This window comes from Pelobates fuscus, chromosome 4 (assembly GCF_036172605.1).
Source record: "Pelobates fuscus isolate aPelFus1 chromosome 4, aPelFus1.pri, whole genome shotgun sequence".
Classification (NCBI taxonomy): domain Eukaryota; kingdom Metazoa; phylum Chordata; class Amphibia; order Anura; family Pelobatidae; genus Pelobates; species Pelobates fuscus.
Window position 1 is genome coordinate 379,383,668 of NC_086320.1, and position 22,032 is coordinate 379,405,699.

The 22,032-nt window shown below is 38.0% G+C and overlaps 1 protein-coding gene across 6 annotated transcripts in view; it reads left to right on the plus strand.

Moving 5' to 3' along the window:
• Nucleotides 1–9,974: 9,974 nt before the first annotated feature.
• The window catches only part of MYL3 (myosin light chain 3), a 95,770-nt gene continuing 83,712 nt past the window's right edge, over nt 9,975–22,032 (plus strand). For all 6 annotated transcript variants that reach the window (XR_010090792.1, XR_010090793.1, XR_010090794.1 and 3 more), the window contains exon 1: nt 9,975–10,192. Coding sequence is in view for 1 of the 6 variants with exons in the window: in XM_063452827.1 (XP_063308897.1) it covers nt 10,076–10,192 (117 nt within the window). In the remaining 5 variants the exon portion in view is untranslated. The remainder of the gene's footprint in view (nt 10,193–22,032) is intronic.

Sequence of the window (22,032 nt, forward strand, 5' to 3'; positions counted from 1 at the left end):
TATGCATATTTATATATTTGAAGTCTACGTGTATATTTATATAATTATTTATGTAATTTTGTATATGGACATATGTATATTTCGTATTATTTTTATTTATTTATATATACATAGATATATATACAATTTCATTCTAAGTGTATTTTGATATAAATATATATATTTTAATATCAAAATACAGTTAGAATAAAATTTCATATAGATATATATATTTTTTAATTTTTATTATTATTTTAATTTTTTTTATTTAATTTAATTTACTTATTATTTGTATTTTATAATAATATATATATAGACAATATATATAGTTATTATATATATATATATATATATATATATATATATACATGTGTAATTTAATTATAAGTGTATTTTTATATTAATATATGTACATATTAATATAAAAATACACTTGGTATGACATTATATATATGATATATAGACATATATTATATAAATATAATATATGTCTATATATCAATATCATATATATACACACGTATATAATTTTTTTTAATTAACATTAACTTTATTTTTATTTTTTATTTTACAGTTGCAGGGAGACTACCTGTCAGCACAGACAGTCCCCCTACAAGCAGACACATGGACACCTATTGTGATCATGTGATCGCTGTGTTGAGTGATCACATGGCCACAGGGGTCCTAATCCGCCATGTGGAGACTGACTGGGCTGCAGGCAGTCTCCCCACACCGGGAGCACCGCCGATCGCCGCCGGGGGAACCACGGCGATCGGGTAAGGACATTGCACCGTCATCGGTCGGCAAGGCAAAAATGCCGATGACGGTCCTGAACCGTCCTCGGTCCTTAAGGGGTTAAACACACATTGTGAAATAGAAAACGTTGACTCTTTACAGGAAGTGTGTAGGGAGACTGTGAAGGTCACATGCAGGGAGGTGTGGCTAGGGCTGCATAAACAAAGTTATTTAACTCCTAAATAGCAGGGAATGTATTCAGTGAGACGGCAGGGGCTTGATCTGTACACCAAAGCTGCCTGATTAGGCTAAAGTTGTGTTGGTGCTCGGAGTGTATCTTTAATTTAAACGTAAAAGACAACTGAGCGTCACATTAAGAGAGTTAACTCAAGTTATAGATGAGTTTTACTATTTAATTCAATGCGGTGCTTTCTGTAGCCTCATACTGTGAGTGCCACATTATACCGAGGATAATTTACTAAAACAGAAAATGCCAAATCCCATAATGCTATATGGAATAACATTTAGCTTTGGCTTTGTAAGATTTTTTTTGACCCTGAAATAATTATAATAATCTCTAATATCCACACACATTTATTTTCCTATAAAAGGTGAATAAATAATTTCCAAATTCTATAAATTTAGATAATTTACACTGTGAGATATATTGAATATGCCATATGCCTGATTTGTCCTAAATGTTTGCTCTAGTTATTATCCCAATATTTTAAACATTTGTGATACGTCATGTTTTAATAAAAATAGACCCTTTACTGACAGATATTCTCACCCAGACTCCATGCCTACTTTATGGGAGCAAGTTAACTCTCCCACTGACATTGATGGGAAAGGAAGCCCCAGTTCTAGCCTAATTTTGGAAACAGAGGTCTCCCCTGCAGTTTATCGTACCAGGCATGGCTGAGAAAGATAAGAGTTGATGTCTGGTTATGAGTGCAGTGGGTTATGGACTAACTGTGTAAATGTGTCTTATCCGATTACTGCTGTTTGAGCCTCATCCTTGATTTGGCAATATTCCCAAGTCAGGCATGAGCCGAGCACTTATAGCTGTCACCGATGAAGTCATGTGAATGTAATGTATGTGCGGCTATCAGGACATACACACCCTTTATGGCTCTATCTTTGAATTAAAGCCTCAAGTGCATTTCATTGCAACGCATGCCCTCTGGTTATTGACCTCTGACAGTGACTGACATGCAAACTCTCTGAATGTCCTTGATATGGCAATGTCCTCTGGAGCAAATCCCTTATCCCACAGCCAGGGGATTGGAGTAGGAACTATCAGGAGAGAGTTAACAATATGCTCTCTTTTAATGAATTTTGCTAATTTGTTTAATGAAATTTGAACAAACCAAATTAATGTATTCACTAAATGTGGATTCCAAACCATTTTTTTTTTTTATCTCGGACAAACTAAATTGAATGAACTGAACATTTTCCTCTTGCACAGGTCTGCTGAGAGTCTCGTTATGTCTAAAGCTGTTCCATTTTAGATCTAGCATAAATAAAATAACAATTGCCCCCCCACCCTTCCGCTCCCCCATATACAGCAAAGCCACATTTTACCTGCTGCAAACACACAGGACACAGCTATATTCAAGGCTTGAATACAAGACTCCATGGATCAATGTTGGGACCCCAAAAGATATTGGGGGGAAAAAACTGCCAGAGAAAAGATCTACAAAGTGCTCGATCTCACTTCAGTCTATAAAAGCCTGTTAATACATTTTCACAAAAAACACACGTTAACTTTTGATCAGGGCCATTTGGGTGATTTCTGTTATCATTATGAAATAAGAAGGAGCCTGTGACAAAGTGCCTGTTGCCACTTGGTCCTGGAGAGGCCTGCTTGCCCTGGGAAGTATTTCCATTTAAAAACACTATTTGGACTTATTGATGTTTAAAAGTCTGTTCCTGTTTGACCCTCAACATAGAGTCTTGTCTCATGATTGGGGGATATTACTGCATCTACACTGGGGGATTGCTATACTCTGTATACTCCCCTAGCTATAATCACTAAGCTCTTTTAAGAGCTTGTTCCAGCTTCGCTCCCTGAAGGAAGAGAGGTTCGGTTTGCAGTGCTGATGGTGTCAAGTGGAGTGCTTGGATTCCTCGGGAAGCACTAAGAGCATCCATCAACGGAGGTACTCGGTCGGAGTACTAGGAGCTCCGTTACAGAGCCAACTATGTGATAATAGATGGCTTTATATGATCGCTATCCTTCAATAAAAGACATGTTTTGCATGATCAGTCATATTTTTTAAAATCAATGTGAAAATTTCACAATTTCTGCCAGTGTAAACAAACTTTTGAGCACAACTGTAACTGCTCAAGTTAATTAGCAATTTTATTAACACTTTTGTTTGACCCTCAATTTCTTCTTGAGCTCGATTATTCTAGTTGTTTCTAAGTAGTTTTTGAACATGTTAAATAACCTGTGACATATTGGTGCACAGCGTATAAACATTTGTAGGAGTAGTTATCCAGGTATTTAACACCGCCTACCTCGCACCTGGGCCGTAGCCACTCAGGTTTCCCCTCCCCTCTGTGTACTAATAAGTATTACCTTGGTGGGCCCTATTTAAATACAGGTCTACCTGACTGTCGGTTTCTGCACACCATGACTGACCTGCTCACTTAAACCTCGCCCTTTGTCCCAGACCACAAATATATACCGATATATATATATCTTTATTGGTGTTGAATAGTATAGACACATGTCTATAAAGTAAAGGCAGATATTATCTCTGCTTTTGTTTAAACTTTGTACAATGGAAATAAAGTGATTTAGGTTTGGAGATTTGCTGCATTTCATGAAAGGAGATATTTGAAACTGATTTATTAACATAAATGTCCATTTACTATTTATAAGTAGTGGATTTATGAGACATTTTAATATGTTGAGTGGAAACCTTTAGAAAATATTCACTTTGGCAATTTAAAGAGGTTTTTTTCCAAAATGCCACTTTAATTATAAGTCTGACAAGCAGGGCTAACCTGGAACCGTAATTAGAATAATTGCATAAAATAGTTCAAAATCACAACTGAGTTTTAGGACCATTGCTGAGAAGTCTAATTAGAGCAGTACAAACGGAATAAATTAGATTCGATACCTAAGCTTAGGTAAACGTGTCATGTGAACTTAAAAAATGTTCCATAATCTAGATCTCTCATTCTTAAAGGAACACTGAGGGCACCATAACAACTTCAATCTAAATGAAGTGTTTTGTTGTCTGAAGGTCCAAGGTATCATCTTTCCTCAAAGGGTTAAACTATTTACAAAGTGTTTCACGTGGTGCTTCTTCCTCTGCCTTTGTTCCATCCTCAATATGGAGACCTCAGCCTGGGTCCTCTCAGCCAGTGCCTTCTTAACAACATTATGGGCCCCCGGGGAAGCAGTGCACTGGGGCCTTGCCTACACACAACTCACAGGAAAACAAATATAAATTATAGATAAAATTAAACTTATAAATTAGTACCTCCAACAAATGCAATACATACATACAATACATACACACAGACTGCTGAATGCACTCACAGACTGCTGAACACATACACACACCGACTGCTGAATACATCCACACACCGACTGCTGAATACATATACACAACAAATACTGAATACACACGTACACAGACTGCTGAATACACACACAGACTGCTGAATACACACAGACTGCTAAATACACACAGATAGACTGCAGAATACAAACACAGATAGACTGCTTAGTACACACAGACACTCCGCTGAATACACACACACACACACACACACACACAGTCTGCTGAATACATACACAGACTGCTGAATACACACAGACTGCTAAATACACACACAGACATACTGCTGAATACACACAGATAGACTGCAGAATACAAACACAGACTGCTGAGTACACACATACACTCCGCTGAATACACACATAGTCCGCTGAATACACACACACACACACAGTCTGCTGAATACATACACAGAGTCCGCTGAATGCACACAGACAGACTGCTGAATACACACACAGGCAGACTGCTAAATACACACAGACAGACTACAGAATACACACACAGACAGACTGCTGACACACACAGACAGTTGTCACGTCCTGTTACATTCTGCTGATTATTTCTGTCTTGGCTTCTGATATCCAGTACTCTTTTTACAATTCTTGTTTAGTTTTTCTTGGGTTGTTCTGGTTCTCTGTTCCATTTCTGGTTTTCTTTATGCTGGGTCTTCTGGGTTTATTCCTTTATTCCATTCATTGAATTCCTAGTCTCTTGGATTCATTTAAATGTTTGTTTTTTGTTGCCACACCCATTCCTTTGCCATTAATCCATTTAGTTTCAGTGTTCCCTGCTAGTATTGGTCTCATTCCTAGCTCCGTCAATAAAATCTTTGCATGTGGCAGCCAATACAAGTGTACAGCTCAGTGACTGAAAGATACTATCAACAAATCCACGTCAGGAACAGCCAATAACAGGGCGCGACAATGCAGAAAATGTTATGTTAAAATGGAATGGACTTGTCAGTGTAGCCTGTTGATCTTCTCCTGTGAAATCATGAATGCCAAAACGATATTTTAAAGAAAACATATAGACACATTGCTTAACTGGTGGGACCAGCTATATTGGTATAAAAGTAGACATTTTCATGAAGAGAATATTGGCTAACCTTGTTTTACTGCATTTCCAAATATAATGTAAATTTGCTCTCCTATACTTTTTTTTAATTATTTGGGACTAGTGATGTCCCGAACAGTTCGCCAGGAACTGTTCGTGACGAACGCGGCGGGCGAACATATGCGATGTTGGTCCGCCCCCTATTTGTCATCATTGAGTAAACTTTGACCCTGTACCTCACAGTCAGCAGACACATTCCAGCCAATCATCAGCAGGCCCTCCCTCCCACACCCTCCCACCTCCATGACAAATAGGGGGCAGACCGACCATCGCATATGTTCGCCCGCCGCGTTCGCCACGAACAAGCTATGTTCGCCAGCGAACTGTTCGGGACATCACTATTTGGGACGTTACTTTGTGAAATCAGCCTTCTCCCACCCTCATTGCTCATAGCAGATTGTAGGTAAACATTGTTTGTGAAATGTAATTACCATGTGACCTGCAGGGTATCTGTGTGTGTAAAAGTAAAGTTCTCACACTAATTAACAAACACAGCTTTTTCAATACTGTAGGTAACAAATTGTAGTAAACGACAAGTGGATCAGCGCTGAGTAACCAATCAGAGAGTATATTTTTAATAATGGGCAACAAACCTAATGTGTGGGGCTCCCAAACCCCAGAAAAGAGAACAGACAATAAAATAGAAAATAGAACATAGGTTGTGCTGAAAAAAATCTTAAACTAAAGAAAATTACCAACAGAATGAACACAATAAAAGACAACACTAAGATAATAATAAAAAAATACAAAATACAGAAATGAAAATAATAAAAAAAAGTCCAATCTTGAAAAATAAATAAAAACTTTGAGGTACAGCAATAATAAAATGGAGACCTTATTGCAATTATTTTCCTGTGAGAATCGGGAGGTTGCTGCTTCTTCAATTCATTTGACAATAAAGGGAAGAAGAAGAAACTCCAATGGTGTAGTATGCGACAAACAGGAAAATAAATAACATAAACAATATATAGATCTACTCACATTTAGTAGAGCTAATACAAGCTTGGGTGTGGTGCGCTTTCAGTGGCGTTGATCCCCCACTGGTAGGATATTGGTGGTTTTGCTTCCAAAAGGTATCTCCAAACACATAGGCGAAGTCGACTACTGCCTCTCGATGTTCGCAGACGATATCCTACTATCACTAGAACACCCACTCACCTCGGTACCAGCTCTTCTCTACCTGCTAAAAGAATTTGGAGACATCTCCTATTACAAACTAAATCACGTAAAAACCCATGCATTACCAATTGGCCTACCAACACACATGGTACAACAACTTTCACAATGTTATCGGTTTGACTGGAGGAAGACTAGCCTAACCTACTTATGGGTAAAATTGGCATCATCCCTGAAATCCACCTTTAACCTGAAGTCTGTTGGAAATGATAATTAGTCGTGAAGGTATCTACCTGATCCTGAATACACTGCCACACTGTCTGTTGGCACAAGTGTCTCTATCATTGTATCAACTTATTGCCTAATGTGTATGGAGCATACTATACTATACTATAATCTATGATCTTCAAGTAGTTACTGGCATGACAGGTTAACATTGAACTGCGTGTGTATTGACTTATAACTCTCCATATTTCTCTTCTGTACCCCGATATAATGTTTGACTGGTGCTATTATTGTGATTTCCTACAATGTACTTTTCTAATGTCTGTTTAATAAACAATACAAAACCTTCAACTTAAAAAGGTATCTCCAAGGCAAGGTGTCTCAAAAGAGAAAGACAGGGAAAAATAGTGCTCTCTGAGTAAACCTGTAAAATATACGCTAGTTTAAAAGGTCTTATTGTGAGGAATAACCAGTGGCCCAACATGCAGAATTCAAACGCGTAACAAATAACAAACAGTAACGACGTATTACCGGGCCTTAGAATGGCCAGATTTAACGTAATAGAATAACCAGTCACGAGCAGAGATCAGGACTACAGAAAGGAACAATTATGGTAAGAACGAAGCGAAAGGGTCAGGAAAACCAAAAATATGGGAAGTCAAGCCAAGCCAGGATCAATAACCAACAGGATGAAAACAACGACAGGGCTCTGAACAATTGCAGGTTTGGGTTTAAATAACCCAGTAAACCCTGCTATTTGTTATTTTGGGTCCCATGACCCCAAAACGTGTGTACATGGCGAAAACGCGATGCCGCTCGCATGTTCACATCACTAGTGGACAGTGCTATCATATACACTGAGGTGCCAATCGAACACCATAACACTTATACTCACAATTGATTAAGCAGGAACTACTGCTCAATGATTGAAGAGTAGGTGGTATAATCCCCACCTGGGATTCTTTGGTGAGTTGTTCTTTGAAGATGTAGATCGGTGACCAGGTCAAAAGTATATAAATAAATAAAAAGTATATGGTTCAAAGAAATAAAATAGCCAATATTCCTTTAATTCTACAATGTAAATTAAAAAAATGTTTTAATAATTTTTAATTTACATTGTATAATTAAAGGAATATAGGTAACAAATTGTGTCTGTTTTTTTATATACCGCTAAGAGTACTTTCCATCTAAATTCTAAGCACATACAAATTTAGGGATGGTCACATGAATTTCAAGGATATTCTCTTGACATGTGAGCTTGCAATTGAAGAGGGTATCGTCAGCACAATACAAAGTTTAACATTGAGATACATGCATTTTGTTAGATTCCCAATTCAATATTTTTTTAAGCACTGGCTATAAGCATGGGCGTCCGCAGATGTTTTTTAATGACATACCTATTTTGCAGGGCTGGACTGGGGATACAAAGTGGGGATACAAAATGTATGCCAGCCCCATACGTCATTGTGCAATGTAGTGTGTGTGCGTTTGTGCGTTTGTGCGTTTGTGCGTGTGTGTATATATATATATATATTATTGGTATGTTTCTTTTTCTAATTCAAAATATTGGTTCCATCAGTGTAAATTATGTAATTATACAATAAGCATACTCACATGCAGACACAGACAATCTCACTGACACAAGCACACAAGTTCATTGATACACAGGCTCACAGACAGACCATATCATTGATACACATAATCTTATTGATATAAAAACACAAGCTCACTGATACACACAAATAGCCTCACTGACAGACCATCTCACTGACACACAGACAAGCTTACTGGTACACACACACAAACTTAGTAAGAAACTCTGACACTCAAACAAGGTAAATACAGACACATTGGTATACAAAAACAGACTTACTACAGACAAACTTACTGTCACACAAACAGATGCTCACTACAGACAACCTCACTCACACACACAAGCGCAGTGACACACACATGATCACTACAGACAAGCTCACTGACACACATACACATACTAAAGACAAGCTCACTGGCACACATGCTCACTACAGAAAAGCTTGCTGACACACATGCTCAATACAGAAAAACTCACTGGCACACACAAGCTCACTGACACATATACACATGCTCACTGACACACACATGCTTACTGCAGAAAAGCTAGCTGACACACACAAGCTCGCTCCCTACCTGAGTTAATGTTTTAGAACTTTGATTATATCCATGCCTATATATAAAGTACACACAACACTAAATGTGTCCCTTAATGCATCAGAATAAAATTGATATTAGTCAACAAATAATGGCAGCCACAGATAATGTCAAGGAGCAAAGTCAGTACAATAACCGATGACTGCTTGCATCTGTGCCAAATGCGGAACTATTGTTGCAGAGATTAGCCAGATGATATTTTTATATGTCAGCCTTTTACATTGATTGTTATTAAGAATATTTACGTATTTTTCCTGAGATAGCTATGGAGTCAGCTTTTAGATTTCAATGGCATATTGTGACCTCGCCATTGAATGCTCCGTGTGCCCCATTGATGCTCACATTAAACGCTATAAAGGTTTGTACAGGAGAAAATTGCTAAATTCTCAGACACCTGTTTAGCGGCAGCTCGGTGCCATAGGAAGCACATTGTTACAAACGGTTCCAAGTGCAACCTGTTCATGTGGTTCTTTTTACATTCCTGATTATTCTAATTCCAGTCACACACCACACAGTCCTATAAACCATCATTAAAAACTAATCTGAAAATAAAATCTACCGTGGCCATAGTTAAGGTGTGAAAAGCAGTTGATTTTGAAGGGAAGTATTACAGTTGGGGAGATTTTCTTTAATAATCATTAGAGGGATTTGTTTTTTATTACAAACATAGCACATTGCCAGAAATATTTTTCTTATTCTTAATGGAAAAAAATGGCTCCAAATGGTTAATTTAGTCACAACAAACCATGATTGCCAGGGCAAGTATTAGGCTTGGGAAATAATAGCTTGTAATAGATTCACTTTTTTTTTTTTTAAACCAATACATTAAAAAGTGCTAAGTCTTTAGAATCTGGCCCTTCCATAATGCCAAAAGCTCTTTTGTTCTACCAACATGGTGTCACAAGTCTTTCCATTTAAGTGCTAATCCTTCGTTATCCTTTGTCCACCTGCTCTAAAATAGCAGAGCAAATATTTTCTCCATATATAGATGTCCCCTATTGTCAGGAGGTTAGACAGAATGAAGGGGAGGACTGGGTGGCCTTTGAGAGTTGATAAAGACCACTTGGACCAGATTGAAACACATTCTCCTGTTCTCAGTCTGGTGAAATAATTTCTCCCACAGTCCGTGTCGTCTCATCATGCCACCCAAAAAGCCAGAACCAAAAAAAGTAGTAGAGGAACCCAAAGCAGCACCTCCACCTCCACCCCAACCAGAACCACCAAAAGAAATATCTTTTGACCCGACCTCTGTGACTGTAAGTATCTTCAGGGATAGTATATAATGGTTAATGTTACATTTATGAGTAGTGAAGTAGCCACAGGTGCAGCTGGAATCCATTACATTCAATGTACCGTGTGTCAGGCCAGCCGACTTTTAACTCTTTAATGTTATTAACGCCAGCGAGAGCAGATGGTCCTCACAAAGTTAGTAAAACAAATACCTTAAATGACAGAGAGGTCTTGAAATTAGTATATGTTTATCAATGGGAGCTGCGTGTCTAGAAGAATGCTCATTCTGAAATAAAGTGGATATTTTTTAATGTTATATTATATTATTAACATGTTATATTATCGTATTACTTTCGATGTTAAATGTGTTAAATGTGCAAGTGTTGGGAACATAAAGATCATGGTTTGTTTTGGGGGTAAAATTTAAAACTTTAGGATTGGGATTGTAAAATTTACACTTTGATAGAACTATCCCTGCATGATTAGTGTCCACACATCAGTACAAATTGCTCAGTATCAAGAAATGGAAGAAGCTCGACAATTACATTTTATTTATTTATTAAGTATTTATAAGTAGTTTTTTTCGCTTATTAATCATTATATTAGTCGTTATATAGTTTGATATCCACTACCCACTTATCATTGAGAGGTTCAGAATAATGTCACAGAATGTGTACAAAATGTTACGGAAGTGCAAATTCTTTTTTATGGCTCTACAGCATTCAGAGTCCCTGGCGTTAGCTCTGTGCCTTACCAGAAAATTGTAAGGGCAATGTGAAATAAAATGTAACAATTCTGACTTTAGATCAGCTTTATTAAATCCATTAATAAATTCTATGAACAGTGACGGCAGTAACACAAATACAGGGCCCCTATTTATTGTCGGAAATGTCTGTATCAATTATATATGTTAGCCAGTGTTATGAATAAAATATGCGTCACTGTCATGCCACCATCGTTTTAAGGAGCGATTAACAGATGTAAGAATCGAAGTCGATCTGCTCGGTGTTTCTGCTAGAGCAGATTCTACAGGGTATATTTACTAAACAGTGAACTTGTGTAAATTGATAAATGAATGGAATAAAGAAGGCAAAAGTGTCTGTTTATAATGATTTAGAGAATATTTCTAAACTGATGTTTTTTGTCTAAATGTTGCACTTTGAGTTTTATTTCACTCTAGTTTGCTGTTTAGTGGATAAACTCCTAAATATAATACTGATGTGCTGAGCGATTCTGCCTAATGTATAGCAGTGTTATATCTGTACCTTTCAAAATACAAGCAATCACAAACGGGTGGACAAACTGTGTCTTCACACATATTTTGTTATGGAGTTCATTTTGATTTGATTTAAGACTCAGACTTGCAGGCGTTATTCCCAGTAGGGTCAGTTTTAAACGTTATGGCAAAAACAAAAGCCAAAAACGTAAAATATTTATATTAACTTCCTACTTATCCACTAAACAAGCTGTGATATTTAGGATAAATTAGCCGCACGGCGAGTGAAGCGCATCCATTTTCCAAATCAGATCTTTTGATTGTATTTGTCTCTTCATCCCAATGATGAATGTTAAGTGAAATAAGGCCGTAATATTATTTGATCTCTTTGTAGTAGAATACAGTGATCTTTCAGCAATTTGAAGCGTATTTTTGAGATTGCCAAAAATAGTAGCAGCGTACCAGCAATTGAAAAACATATCAAAACTGTCTGAATTGGCCCTTATTTTCACAGCTACATTCCTATAAAATCAGTTCTCCAATTGTCCCAACTTACATTTTAGTAAACAGATCCACATTTTACCATCAGAAAACCAATTCAAAGAAACAGACCTGGCTTCCCCCCTCCTGAAACCAGCCGGTCTGTTAGCAGAAGGTGTCACACGTTTGATAGCTTATCGTAGTGATGAGATGAGTGGAATCATAGTGTCAGTGTCAGCCTGGATTAACAGAACACTCGGAAAGGTTAAGTGATGGGGGGGTGATAACCTACTTTAAGAGCGCTAAGTATATAATGTGCAGACTTACAGCACGGTTACTCTAAAGCACCAACAAGCTTGGAAATCTATCATTGCTAAAAGCCACTACAGGCATCAGAGAGCCGCAATATTTAGAAGCAATGCCATTAACCCTGCGTAGTTTTATTGCGCTTAGGAAAATGTCATTTAAAGGGTAAATTGCACAAAAAGCATTTTGCTCATAGAACTTTTTTTCTTATCACAGATAAAAGCTATATATGTGTCCAAAGCACTCTTTACTATAGATTAAAGTGATTGCTCCTAACGTGTTTGGATAGAGTGTTATCCTATTCAATATTATTCATTAATCAAGGATCCGTAACAGCAATGCGTACAAAAAAAAGGTTTGAAATAAAAAATAATGTTAATAAATAAAACAATAATAAATATATATATATGTATATGAGATACATATATTATATCTTATATATAACGTCATGCTAAGGATATTTTGTATTAATAAATACAAATATTAATATAAAAATACACTTAGCGTAAAATTATGCACGTATATATATAATCTATATAATAACTATATATGCACTCCTGGTTAAATTCTTAATGCCCGGTGCAGGTCTGGCAAAATCATGTAGATAGTAGGAAGGACCGCACTCCAAGGTCTTTGTGATAGTTTTCAAATAAAATGTAACTTTTATTTAATTCATATAAAAGTCAACGTTTCAGCCCCCACATGGAGCTTTCATCAGGACAAGATTTTCTATATGTATATATGTAATTTTATTCTAACTGTATTTTGATATTAATATATATATATACACAAACCTGATTACTTAATCCTAAATAATAAGCAGTTGTTACAGGTAATTGACACCAGAAGGTCATAAATAATTGAATTGGAAGGCGATTGCCGGCAGCTATGACCTGTCCGTTAACACGTTACGCTGTTCTCTTTCTGACCTTGTGTTCTTTCGCTTTGTTTTTTAGTTGTGTTGTAATATTAAATGTTTGCTCTGAGGGCATTATTTTTCATTATATCTGGTATCACAGCGTGTCCTCTCGTACTCTACCAAAAGTCCCAAAGTGACAAATTCAACCGGAAAAAAACCCAGCAATAAAACCCGGACATAAAAACATTACTGCGTCAGGTTTCAGAAATATGACAAAACAAAGCAATTGATTAAAAACAATATTTTATTCAAAATAACAGTAAAAAAAACTCTGTCAGAATCATAACAGATAAAAATATGCATCGGCTAAAAAAACCCAAAATTTCTGAATTGAAATAAGTGAATACGCTAATATCCTATTAGTGATGGCTGCAGATTGGCTGAAAACTTTTCAGATACTTTCTGGTCAAAAGTAAGAACTGCTTCTATTTAGTTTTACGCTTCAACTTTAAAACATATTATATAATAATTTAAAACTGTTATAACCCACAGTGTTCCTTTAACTCCTGATAAGCAGGCAAGCCTATACTTAAAGGGACACTGTAGGCACTATAACCATTTCATCCTATTGAAGTGGTTATAATGTCTGCAGTCCCTTGGCGCAGTACCTCCATTCAGAGTTAAATCATATTCCAGCAGTTTAAAACTGGATGATGGTGCCAGGCTTTCCTTAGCTCCACCCCATTGGAGGTGCGGCCAAAGCAGAGATCACACACTTCCTTTTAGTCATACCAATTCACATCTGCAATGCGCACGGTGATAAGTTGAAAGCAGTCAGCTGACACTCTCAACCAATCGCTGCTTTCTCATTAGCCCAAACAGTACAGGCTCCTGGGGACTCATGTTTAGCATTAAAACGTAAATTTTACCAGTTAAATGTTGAATGAAAGGACAGTGCCAATGGTGAGATGAGGCAGTTATGGTGCTTTTTAGTGTTCCTTTAAGTTATCTCCATATCTGTACAGATTCCACTGACTGCCTGGTCTCAGTACTTAGAATGTTCACAGCTATTTGTCAAAGACCTAAAAAAAAAATACAGAAATGAAACTAGACGTTCAAATTCCTTAATGGTCCCCTGTCTGTCCTCCTCTCCGTCAGATCCACTTTACCATGTTAAGCCAATAATAATTCCCAGAGAATGAAATGTTCTTTAATATTATTATATATTTCATGTTAACATATGTTAGTACTTCAGTCTCTCTTTGTCTGCACCACTACATTTCATTCTGTAAGAAATAAATTCACATTCAATGCAATAAGGACAATATTTTCCCAAAGCTTTTTTTAGAAAAAGGAAAAACCTTAATTTCATCCAGAAATCCTTCAGATTCTGGCAGTTCTTACTGAGACCTTTCTTATATTGCTATTTTTCATTTTTGTTTTATAATTGGAAATATCTTGCTATTACACAGAGCTGTAAAGTCAGTCGCTGATCGTATAGTTTCTATATAAATCCCGCACCAGTCTTTTATGATATTATTTCATATTAAATCGGTTCCGAGATTAATTCTTTGGTTTTAACAATAAAACTGGAATTCCATCTATTTTTTCTCTTTTGAAACTGACATTAAAACGAAATGTATAGATTTGTTTCCAAGTTGCATTGATTTATTCATCCTGTCTGTCCTCTAAATGGTAAATCCAATATCTAAAGGTAACATTACCACAACTCCTACAATTTCAACTGGACAACAAGGAACACTTTAATTTTAGTGCTGTGAGTGCGGTTACTAATAACCTATGTAACTAAATCGTATTATTGATGTGGAGCTCTGTTATACTCTCAGACACATTACTGGGAATGTCATTGCTGTGGAGCTCTGTTATACACTCAGACACATTACTGGGAGTATTATTACGGTGGAGCTCTGTTATACACTCAGACACATTACTGGGAGTATTATTGCTGTGGAGCTCTGTTATACACTCAGACACATTACTGGGAGTGTCATTGCTGTGGAGCTCTATTTTATTCACTCAGATACACCAACAATATGGAGCTCCACAAAAGAGGGACAGGGGGATTTGTACCAAAAATAGGTACTATTCTTCCTAAACAGGGACAGCTGGGAAGTATGCATTGCTAGGAAAATATAATACAGGTTTGCGCTCATTTAAATAAAGTTTCTATCAGATTGAATTTTGAATAATTAGGGTATAATTAGGGCTTAAATGCTATACACACAATTGTGGGAAACTGGAACCCAAGTTAGTATTGTGGACTTAATTGGTTTTCATTTACTTTACTTTTAGTGAATAATACTTAAAATAATAATAATACAAAATATTTTTTTTTTTCTGCTAAAAAATGCAAATGTTCCCATTTTAGACCACGATGGATGAGATAATGGGTTCAGAGAGGGATGGCAAGCTTTCTTACTGTGTCAGTTTGAAAGATTCATTCTTCCCACATTCTTTTTGACTTTACTAGTCTACATTTTGTAACTTAGTTTTCAATTCTACAACTCAGTGTTTAATGAACAAACTCCAGAATTATTCGCTAATCAGGAAATCACAGAAATTCATTAGGAATTGCCCCTCATCACCTCTTCTTTCTCTAAGTAAAGTTAGTTTTGCTAAATTTATCTGTACAGTTCATTCAGTCAGAGTAAAAACCCTACATCGAATAACATCTCCAGAATAGGTTATTATCCAGCTTTTCCAGATTTGCAATCCCCTTGTCAATGTTCTGTGTTTTCCAGTTTAGTAAATAAAGCCGAATGTTTAGTAACAACATATAGTAAGATCACACACGTGACGTTTGTACATATCTATATCTTATCTAACCTGGCTTGATGTAGGATAGACTTTGACAGAACAGTTCTCAATAATCTAACAGAGCTATTAACAACAATGTGCAATGTCAATCAGCAGTGGCCAAGGCCAGTAAGGTATTGTCATGCATGAAAAAGGACATTCATTCTCGGGATGAGAATATAACTTTGCCTCTTTATAAGTCACTGGTAAGACCACATATTGAATATGCTGTGCGATTTTGGGCACCTGTTCTAAAGAAGGATATTATGGCACTAGAAAAAGTGCAGAGGCGGGCTACAAAATTAATAAAAGGAATGGAACATATCAGCTATCAAGAAAGGGTAACAAATTTAAACCTCTTAAGTTAAGAAAAAGTTGCCTGAGAGGGGATATGATAACATATATACATATGATATGATATGATATATACAAATATATTCGGGGCCAGTACAAACCACTGTGTGGAAATCTATTCACAAACCAGACTTTACATAGGACACAAGGTCATGCGTTTAGACTGGAAAAAAGAAGATTTCATCTAAGGCAAAGGTTTTTTTTTGCAGTAAGAACAATAAGGATGTTGAATTCTCTGCCTGAAGAAGTGGTTTTATCAGAGTCCATACAGATGTTCAAAGAGCTACTAGATGCATACTTGCAAAAACAGAATATTCAAGGATATAATCTTTCAATGTAGGGTAATAACTGCTTGATCCCAGGATAAATCTGACTGCCATTCTGGGGTCAAGAAGGATTTTTTTCCTAGTTTGTTGCGAAATTGGAAGCGCTTCAAACTGTTTTTTTTTTTGCCTTCTTTTGGATCAACAGCAAAACCTAAGGCTGAACTTGATGGACGCAAATCTCTTTTCAGCCTATGTAACTATGTAACTATGTAACTATATTCATTCAAAGTGAATTGCAAATGTAAAGTCAGAGTAGCCACACTGAAAGTATAGCTGATCGTAGAGCATTTTTGATCATTTTTTAAAATGTATTTGGAATTCTCACTTTAGTGAATGACTTTGATAGACGTATTTAAAATGATTTATAAAGGACTTTGTGCATAGACGCCATTTTAAATCTTATTCGCACGATATTGTGCACAGTTTTCTTTCTGTTCTAGTCTAGAAATCCTGTTTCCCACCATTTTTACTCCCCGATCAATCCATCTCCCGCCAGTGTTGCTTTACTGCGTCAAACGGTAGCTGGCTCTGGTATCACTAAATCAGCATCTTGTGTTTCACAATGCCATGTCCCGCTGATTGTGGGCTGGATGGAGCTTGGCATTTGTTAAACACATCTGAATAAATACATATTTCATAGAGTTGGGAAACTCCAGCATTCTGAGCTGAAACCACAAAGTACTCGGTTTACGATTCAGTGTGATTGATGCGTATAATTAAACCAGCTTTCCATACTGTTATTTGGATACTATGCGGCTGGTTTACCTGAGAACGTTACATTTTCTCTCTGCTGTTCAGACACAGTTATGCCACAATGCATTTTACTAGTTGGCGTATCTGTGTTGAATTGGCAGAAAGAAAGCTTCTGACCAGACTGGAGGAAAATAAATGATGAGATGCATTTGGCAGCTTGAAGATCCATCATTGTGATTGGATTGATCAGCTAGGCTGGCCTTAAATTTGAAATTCACTTAATACGGTGCGTCTATATTATATCACATTATATCACAAAATAATGGGCAACGAAGGGTCAACCTGCTAAAGGTAAAAAATACAAAAAAAAAAAAAACCCAGAGAAATTAGAGACTTACAGAAATATCCGATGGTCCTTTATTATTATGGAGACGGATTCATTTATGCTTTTGTTTGAATGAAGTGGGTGAAAGATAAGGAAATCCTATGCCCTTTAGTGATGAGACGTGGATCATATTGAAACTGTCTGCCAACTAATTGCCCATTCCACACTTATTGTGCTAAAAGTGACTCTAAATGCGTTTAAAGCACTCACACCCTCTGTGTAATTGACTTCCTTCGCTCAGCTCTGATTAAATCTCAATTTTAGCTCCAGCTGGACCCAACGTCGTTCAATATCCTCTTATATTAAATAAGTAATGAGGGCTCTTGATTTTTCTTTCAACGTTTATATTTGTAGAAAAGGATGATGGCACTATACGTGATTGCGATCTTTCACTTTGTTCCAATCTTCAATATACTCTTCATATTTGCAACAAAATGGGAGTGAGCTCAGAAAGCAGAAGATTTAAAAAGGATGTTTTAAACACTGGGCCAGATATTGTAGAAATTATCTACAGCAAGCACGTCAAACTCAAAGGTTAACACGGGCCAAAAAAACAAGGTTTACGTTTATGTGGGCACCAAAAAAACAAAAACTTCAGTTTCCATAGTAACGTAGGTTTATTTAGAAAAGTACAGTGTAAAAAAATTATGGATGTCCTCACGCTCGTAGGACTTTAAAGAAAACAAAAGAGCAAATTTATTTTAAGGAGACGGCATTTGCATATAACTAATGTTTAAGTCCAACTACCTTGACATATTAAGAAATGTTTGGTAATGGAACTGACATGGTGAATGTGTGCTGTTGCACAGCTGTAAAAAACAAATGACGTTATCTTGTTTATTTCGAAGTCCTATGAGTGTGTTCTTCACTTTGGCTGAGATCATCAAACTTGATGATCTCAGCCAATCCAATGCTTTCCCATAGGAAAGCATTGGGAGGCTATTGTACATGTGTGGCAAAAAGCTGCGCGGCCAATCAGAATCTCCGTGGGGAGGGTTCAACGCCTCCATGCAGACCCAATCTAATACACTACCCCCTGCCCCAAATTTAACACACTGCCCCCCTCCCACCACTCTAATACACAGGCCCACTCCCTGCCCCAATTTAATACACAGGTCCCCTCCCTCCCTCAAATTAATACCCAGCCCTCCCTCCCCCAATTTAATATACTGGCACCCTCCCTCCCCAAAATTAATACAGTGCAACCTTCCTCCCTTAAATTAATACACTGCCCACTCACTCCCCCAAAGTAATATACTGCCCCCCCTCCCTTAAATTAATATACTGCCCCCCCATTAAATTAATACGCTGCCCCCCCATCAATTTAACACACTACACAGGAAGGTCCCCCAAGCCCCTCTTCTTCTACCTTAAGATAAGCCGCCCGTCCTCCAGTTGCAGCTCTGCTCAATCAGGCCAGACACTCCTCTGACACTGCGAGCAGGAGGTAAGGGGAATGGCTGGCCTGCTCTGCAGACAGACAGACACTCTACCCTCTTGTGGCCGTGGGAGGTAAGGCAAGAATCACACATGAAATACCTTTCATGTCTTGCGGCTGGTCGAAGCCATAGCATAAAGCGTCCCCAGGTCACGCAGGCCGCAACTTTGACATGCTTGATATACAGAAATACCCACTCACTGCCCTCTGTCACTGCTCACTCATGCTGTGGGACAGAGTGAGAGTCATTAATTGACATAATGGAGTAAAATAAGGAGACACAGACACAGACTGACATAGAAATAGATAACCATGGAAAGAAATATGATACGACGATAAGATGGAAAAATAACAAGAAGAGAGGGAGAGAGAAAAATTGCTAAAGTATAATATCATTATTATTGCATTGTTTCCCTGTCATTGTGTCATTGTATCTCTGTCATTGTTTCTGTGTCTCTCTGTCATTGTGTCAGTGTTTCTCTGTCATTGTGTCAGTGTATCTCTGTCATTGTGTTATTGTTTCTGTGTCTCTCTGTCATTGTGTCAGTGTTTCTCTGTCATTGTGTCAGTGTATCTCTGTCATTTTGTCACTCTCTCTCTGTATCTCTGTCATTGTGTCATTGTTTCTGTGTCTCTCTGTCATTGTGTTAGTGTTTCTCTGTCATTCTGTCAGTGTATCTCTGTCATTGTGTTATTGCTTCTGTGTCTCTCTGTCATTGTGTCAATGTTTCTCTGTCATTGTGTTAGTGTATCTCTGTCATTTTGTCACTCTCTCTGTATCTCTGTTATTGTGTCATTTTATCTCTGTTATTGTTTCATTGTATCTTTGTTTCTCTGCATTGTGCAATTGTATCTCTGTTATTGTGACATTGTCTCTCTGTCTCTCTGTGGTTCTGTCTTTCATTATTGTTTTAGATCTCTATCTGTGTAGTTTTTACATCGTATCCACGTGTTGCTGTGTTTTTTCTGTGTGACCACGGTGTCATTCTAGCTTTGTCCTCATTTCTATCTCTACGAGACCGAGTTACAAATCCAGGCAGATACTGAGATAAACTGGAGAGTGAGACTCGGACACAGATAGAATGAAAGAAAGCAGGCTAACCAGGGGAGAGAGAGATAACATGGAAAATAGGCTCAACAAGGGAGAATATGGGGTGAAGAACTCAATAGCAGCTATGATTAAATGTGTAGATATTAGACTCTCCATAGCAATGAGACGTTATCATCGAGATTCTCCCCAAATCCTGAACAGTTTGCAGACTGTAATCCCAGCTAGTTTACTGTTTCAGTTTTTATTTACATAATGGAGGTGAAATAAAATGCTCATTCACTTACTTGCAGAGATCTAGCAGAATATCGTTTTGGAGATTAATCTGGGGTGCGATTGAAGCCTCTCGAGTGTTGAACTCATTAGATGAATTTCATTTCTTTCATAGAAAGGCAGCTCCTCGTGCACCATCTCTCACGCACCGTAAATCATTTAGTAGGAATTGTTTCACTTTTGTAAACTCAGAATAAGACTGAAGAATGCAGAACAAATCCCACTTTGGGGATTGGTGAAATAATACGTCTTAAAACCCATTGCTGTTCCATTATTATTATTATTATTATTATTATTATTTATTTTGAATATCCCCTCTCTTCACACACATCTTATGTTATATTTGCATTATAGTTTCTTTAATGGTTTCCCCAGAAATATCTTGTGAATAGTTTTTGGTTTATTTTGAATATTTAAAAAAGTTTGTTGGTTTGTGAGATACATTCGATAGCTGCTGATGATGTACGCTGGGAAACTCAGACCAGGTATTCCAGTGATACATAAAGCCAATGTTGTCACAGTAAACCCTCTAGCCACCTGCATAACCTACATCATGGGTTGGAAACCTTTGGAACTCCACATATTATGGACTACATCTCCCGCAATGTTATTATGGCAAAGCATTAGCAGAAATGTAGCCCACAAAACCTGGAGTCAGTGGCGTACATACCAGGGTCGCAGGGGTCGCGGCTGCGACCGGGCCCGGCCCACCAGGGGGCCCGGCCGCCCTGCGACCCAGGTATGTACCCACAGGGCCAGCCTCTTCTGCTGGGGGGCCCAGGAGCCGGCCACCTCCGGGCCCCCCGAGGCTGGCCCTGCTGTCACCCGGCTGGCTGGCGGGCGCGCGAGGGAGCACTGTCCCCTGGGTTCTCCCTCTTCAGCTCCCTCGCGCACCGCACTGAAACCGGAGCCAGAAGATGACGTCATCTTCCGGCTCCGGCATCAGTACGCGGCGCGCGAGGGAGCTGAAGAGGGAGCACCCAGGGGACAGTGCTCCCTCGCGCGCCCGCCAGCCAGCCGGGTGACAGCCTGGCCAGCAACACCACTGGACCCCAGGGAATCCCCCCAGCTCTCCCTCAGGTAAGGAGGCTGGGGGGATTAAATAAAAAAAAAAAATGTTTGAGTGTGTTAGTGTTAGTGAGTGTGTGTGTTAGTGAGTGTGTTAGTGTTAGTGAGTGTGTGTGTTAGTGAGTGTGTTAGTGTTAGTGAGTGTGTGTGTTAGTGTTAGTGAGTGTGTGTGTTAGTGAGTGTGTGTGTTAGTGAGTGTGTGTGTTAGTGAGTGTGCTAGTGAGTGAGTGTGTTAGTGAGTGTGTGTGTTAGTGAGTGTGTTAGTGTTAGTGAGTGTGTGTGTTAGTGAGTGTGTGTGTGTGTTAGTGTTAGTGAGTGTGTGTGTTAGTGAGTGTGTGTGTTAGTGAGTGTGTGTGTTAGTGAGTGTGTGTGTTAGTGAGTGTGTGTGTTAGTGAGTGTGTTAGTGTTAGTGAGTGTGTGTGTTAGTGAGTGTGTTAGTGTTAGTGAGTGTGTGTGTTAGTGAGTGTGTTAGTGTTAGTGAGTGTGTGTGTTAGTGTTAGAGTGTGTGTTAGTGTGGGTGTTAGTGTTAGAGTGTGTGTGTTAGTGTGTGTGTCTGTTACTGAGTATGTTTGTGTGCGTCTGTCACTGAGTGTGTGTCTGTCA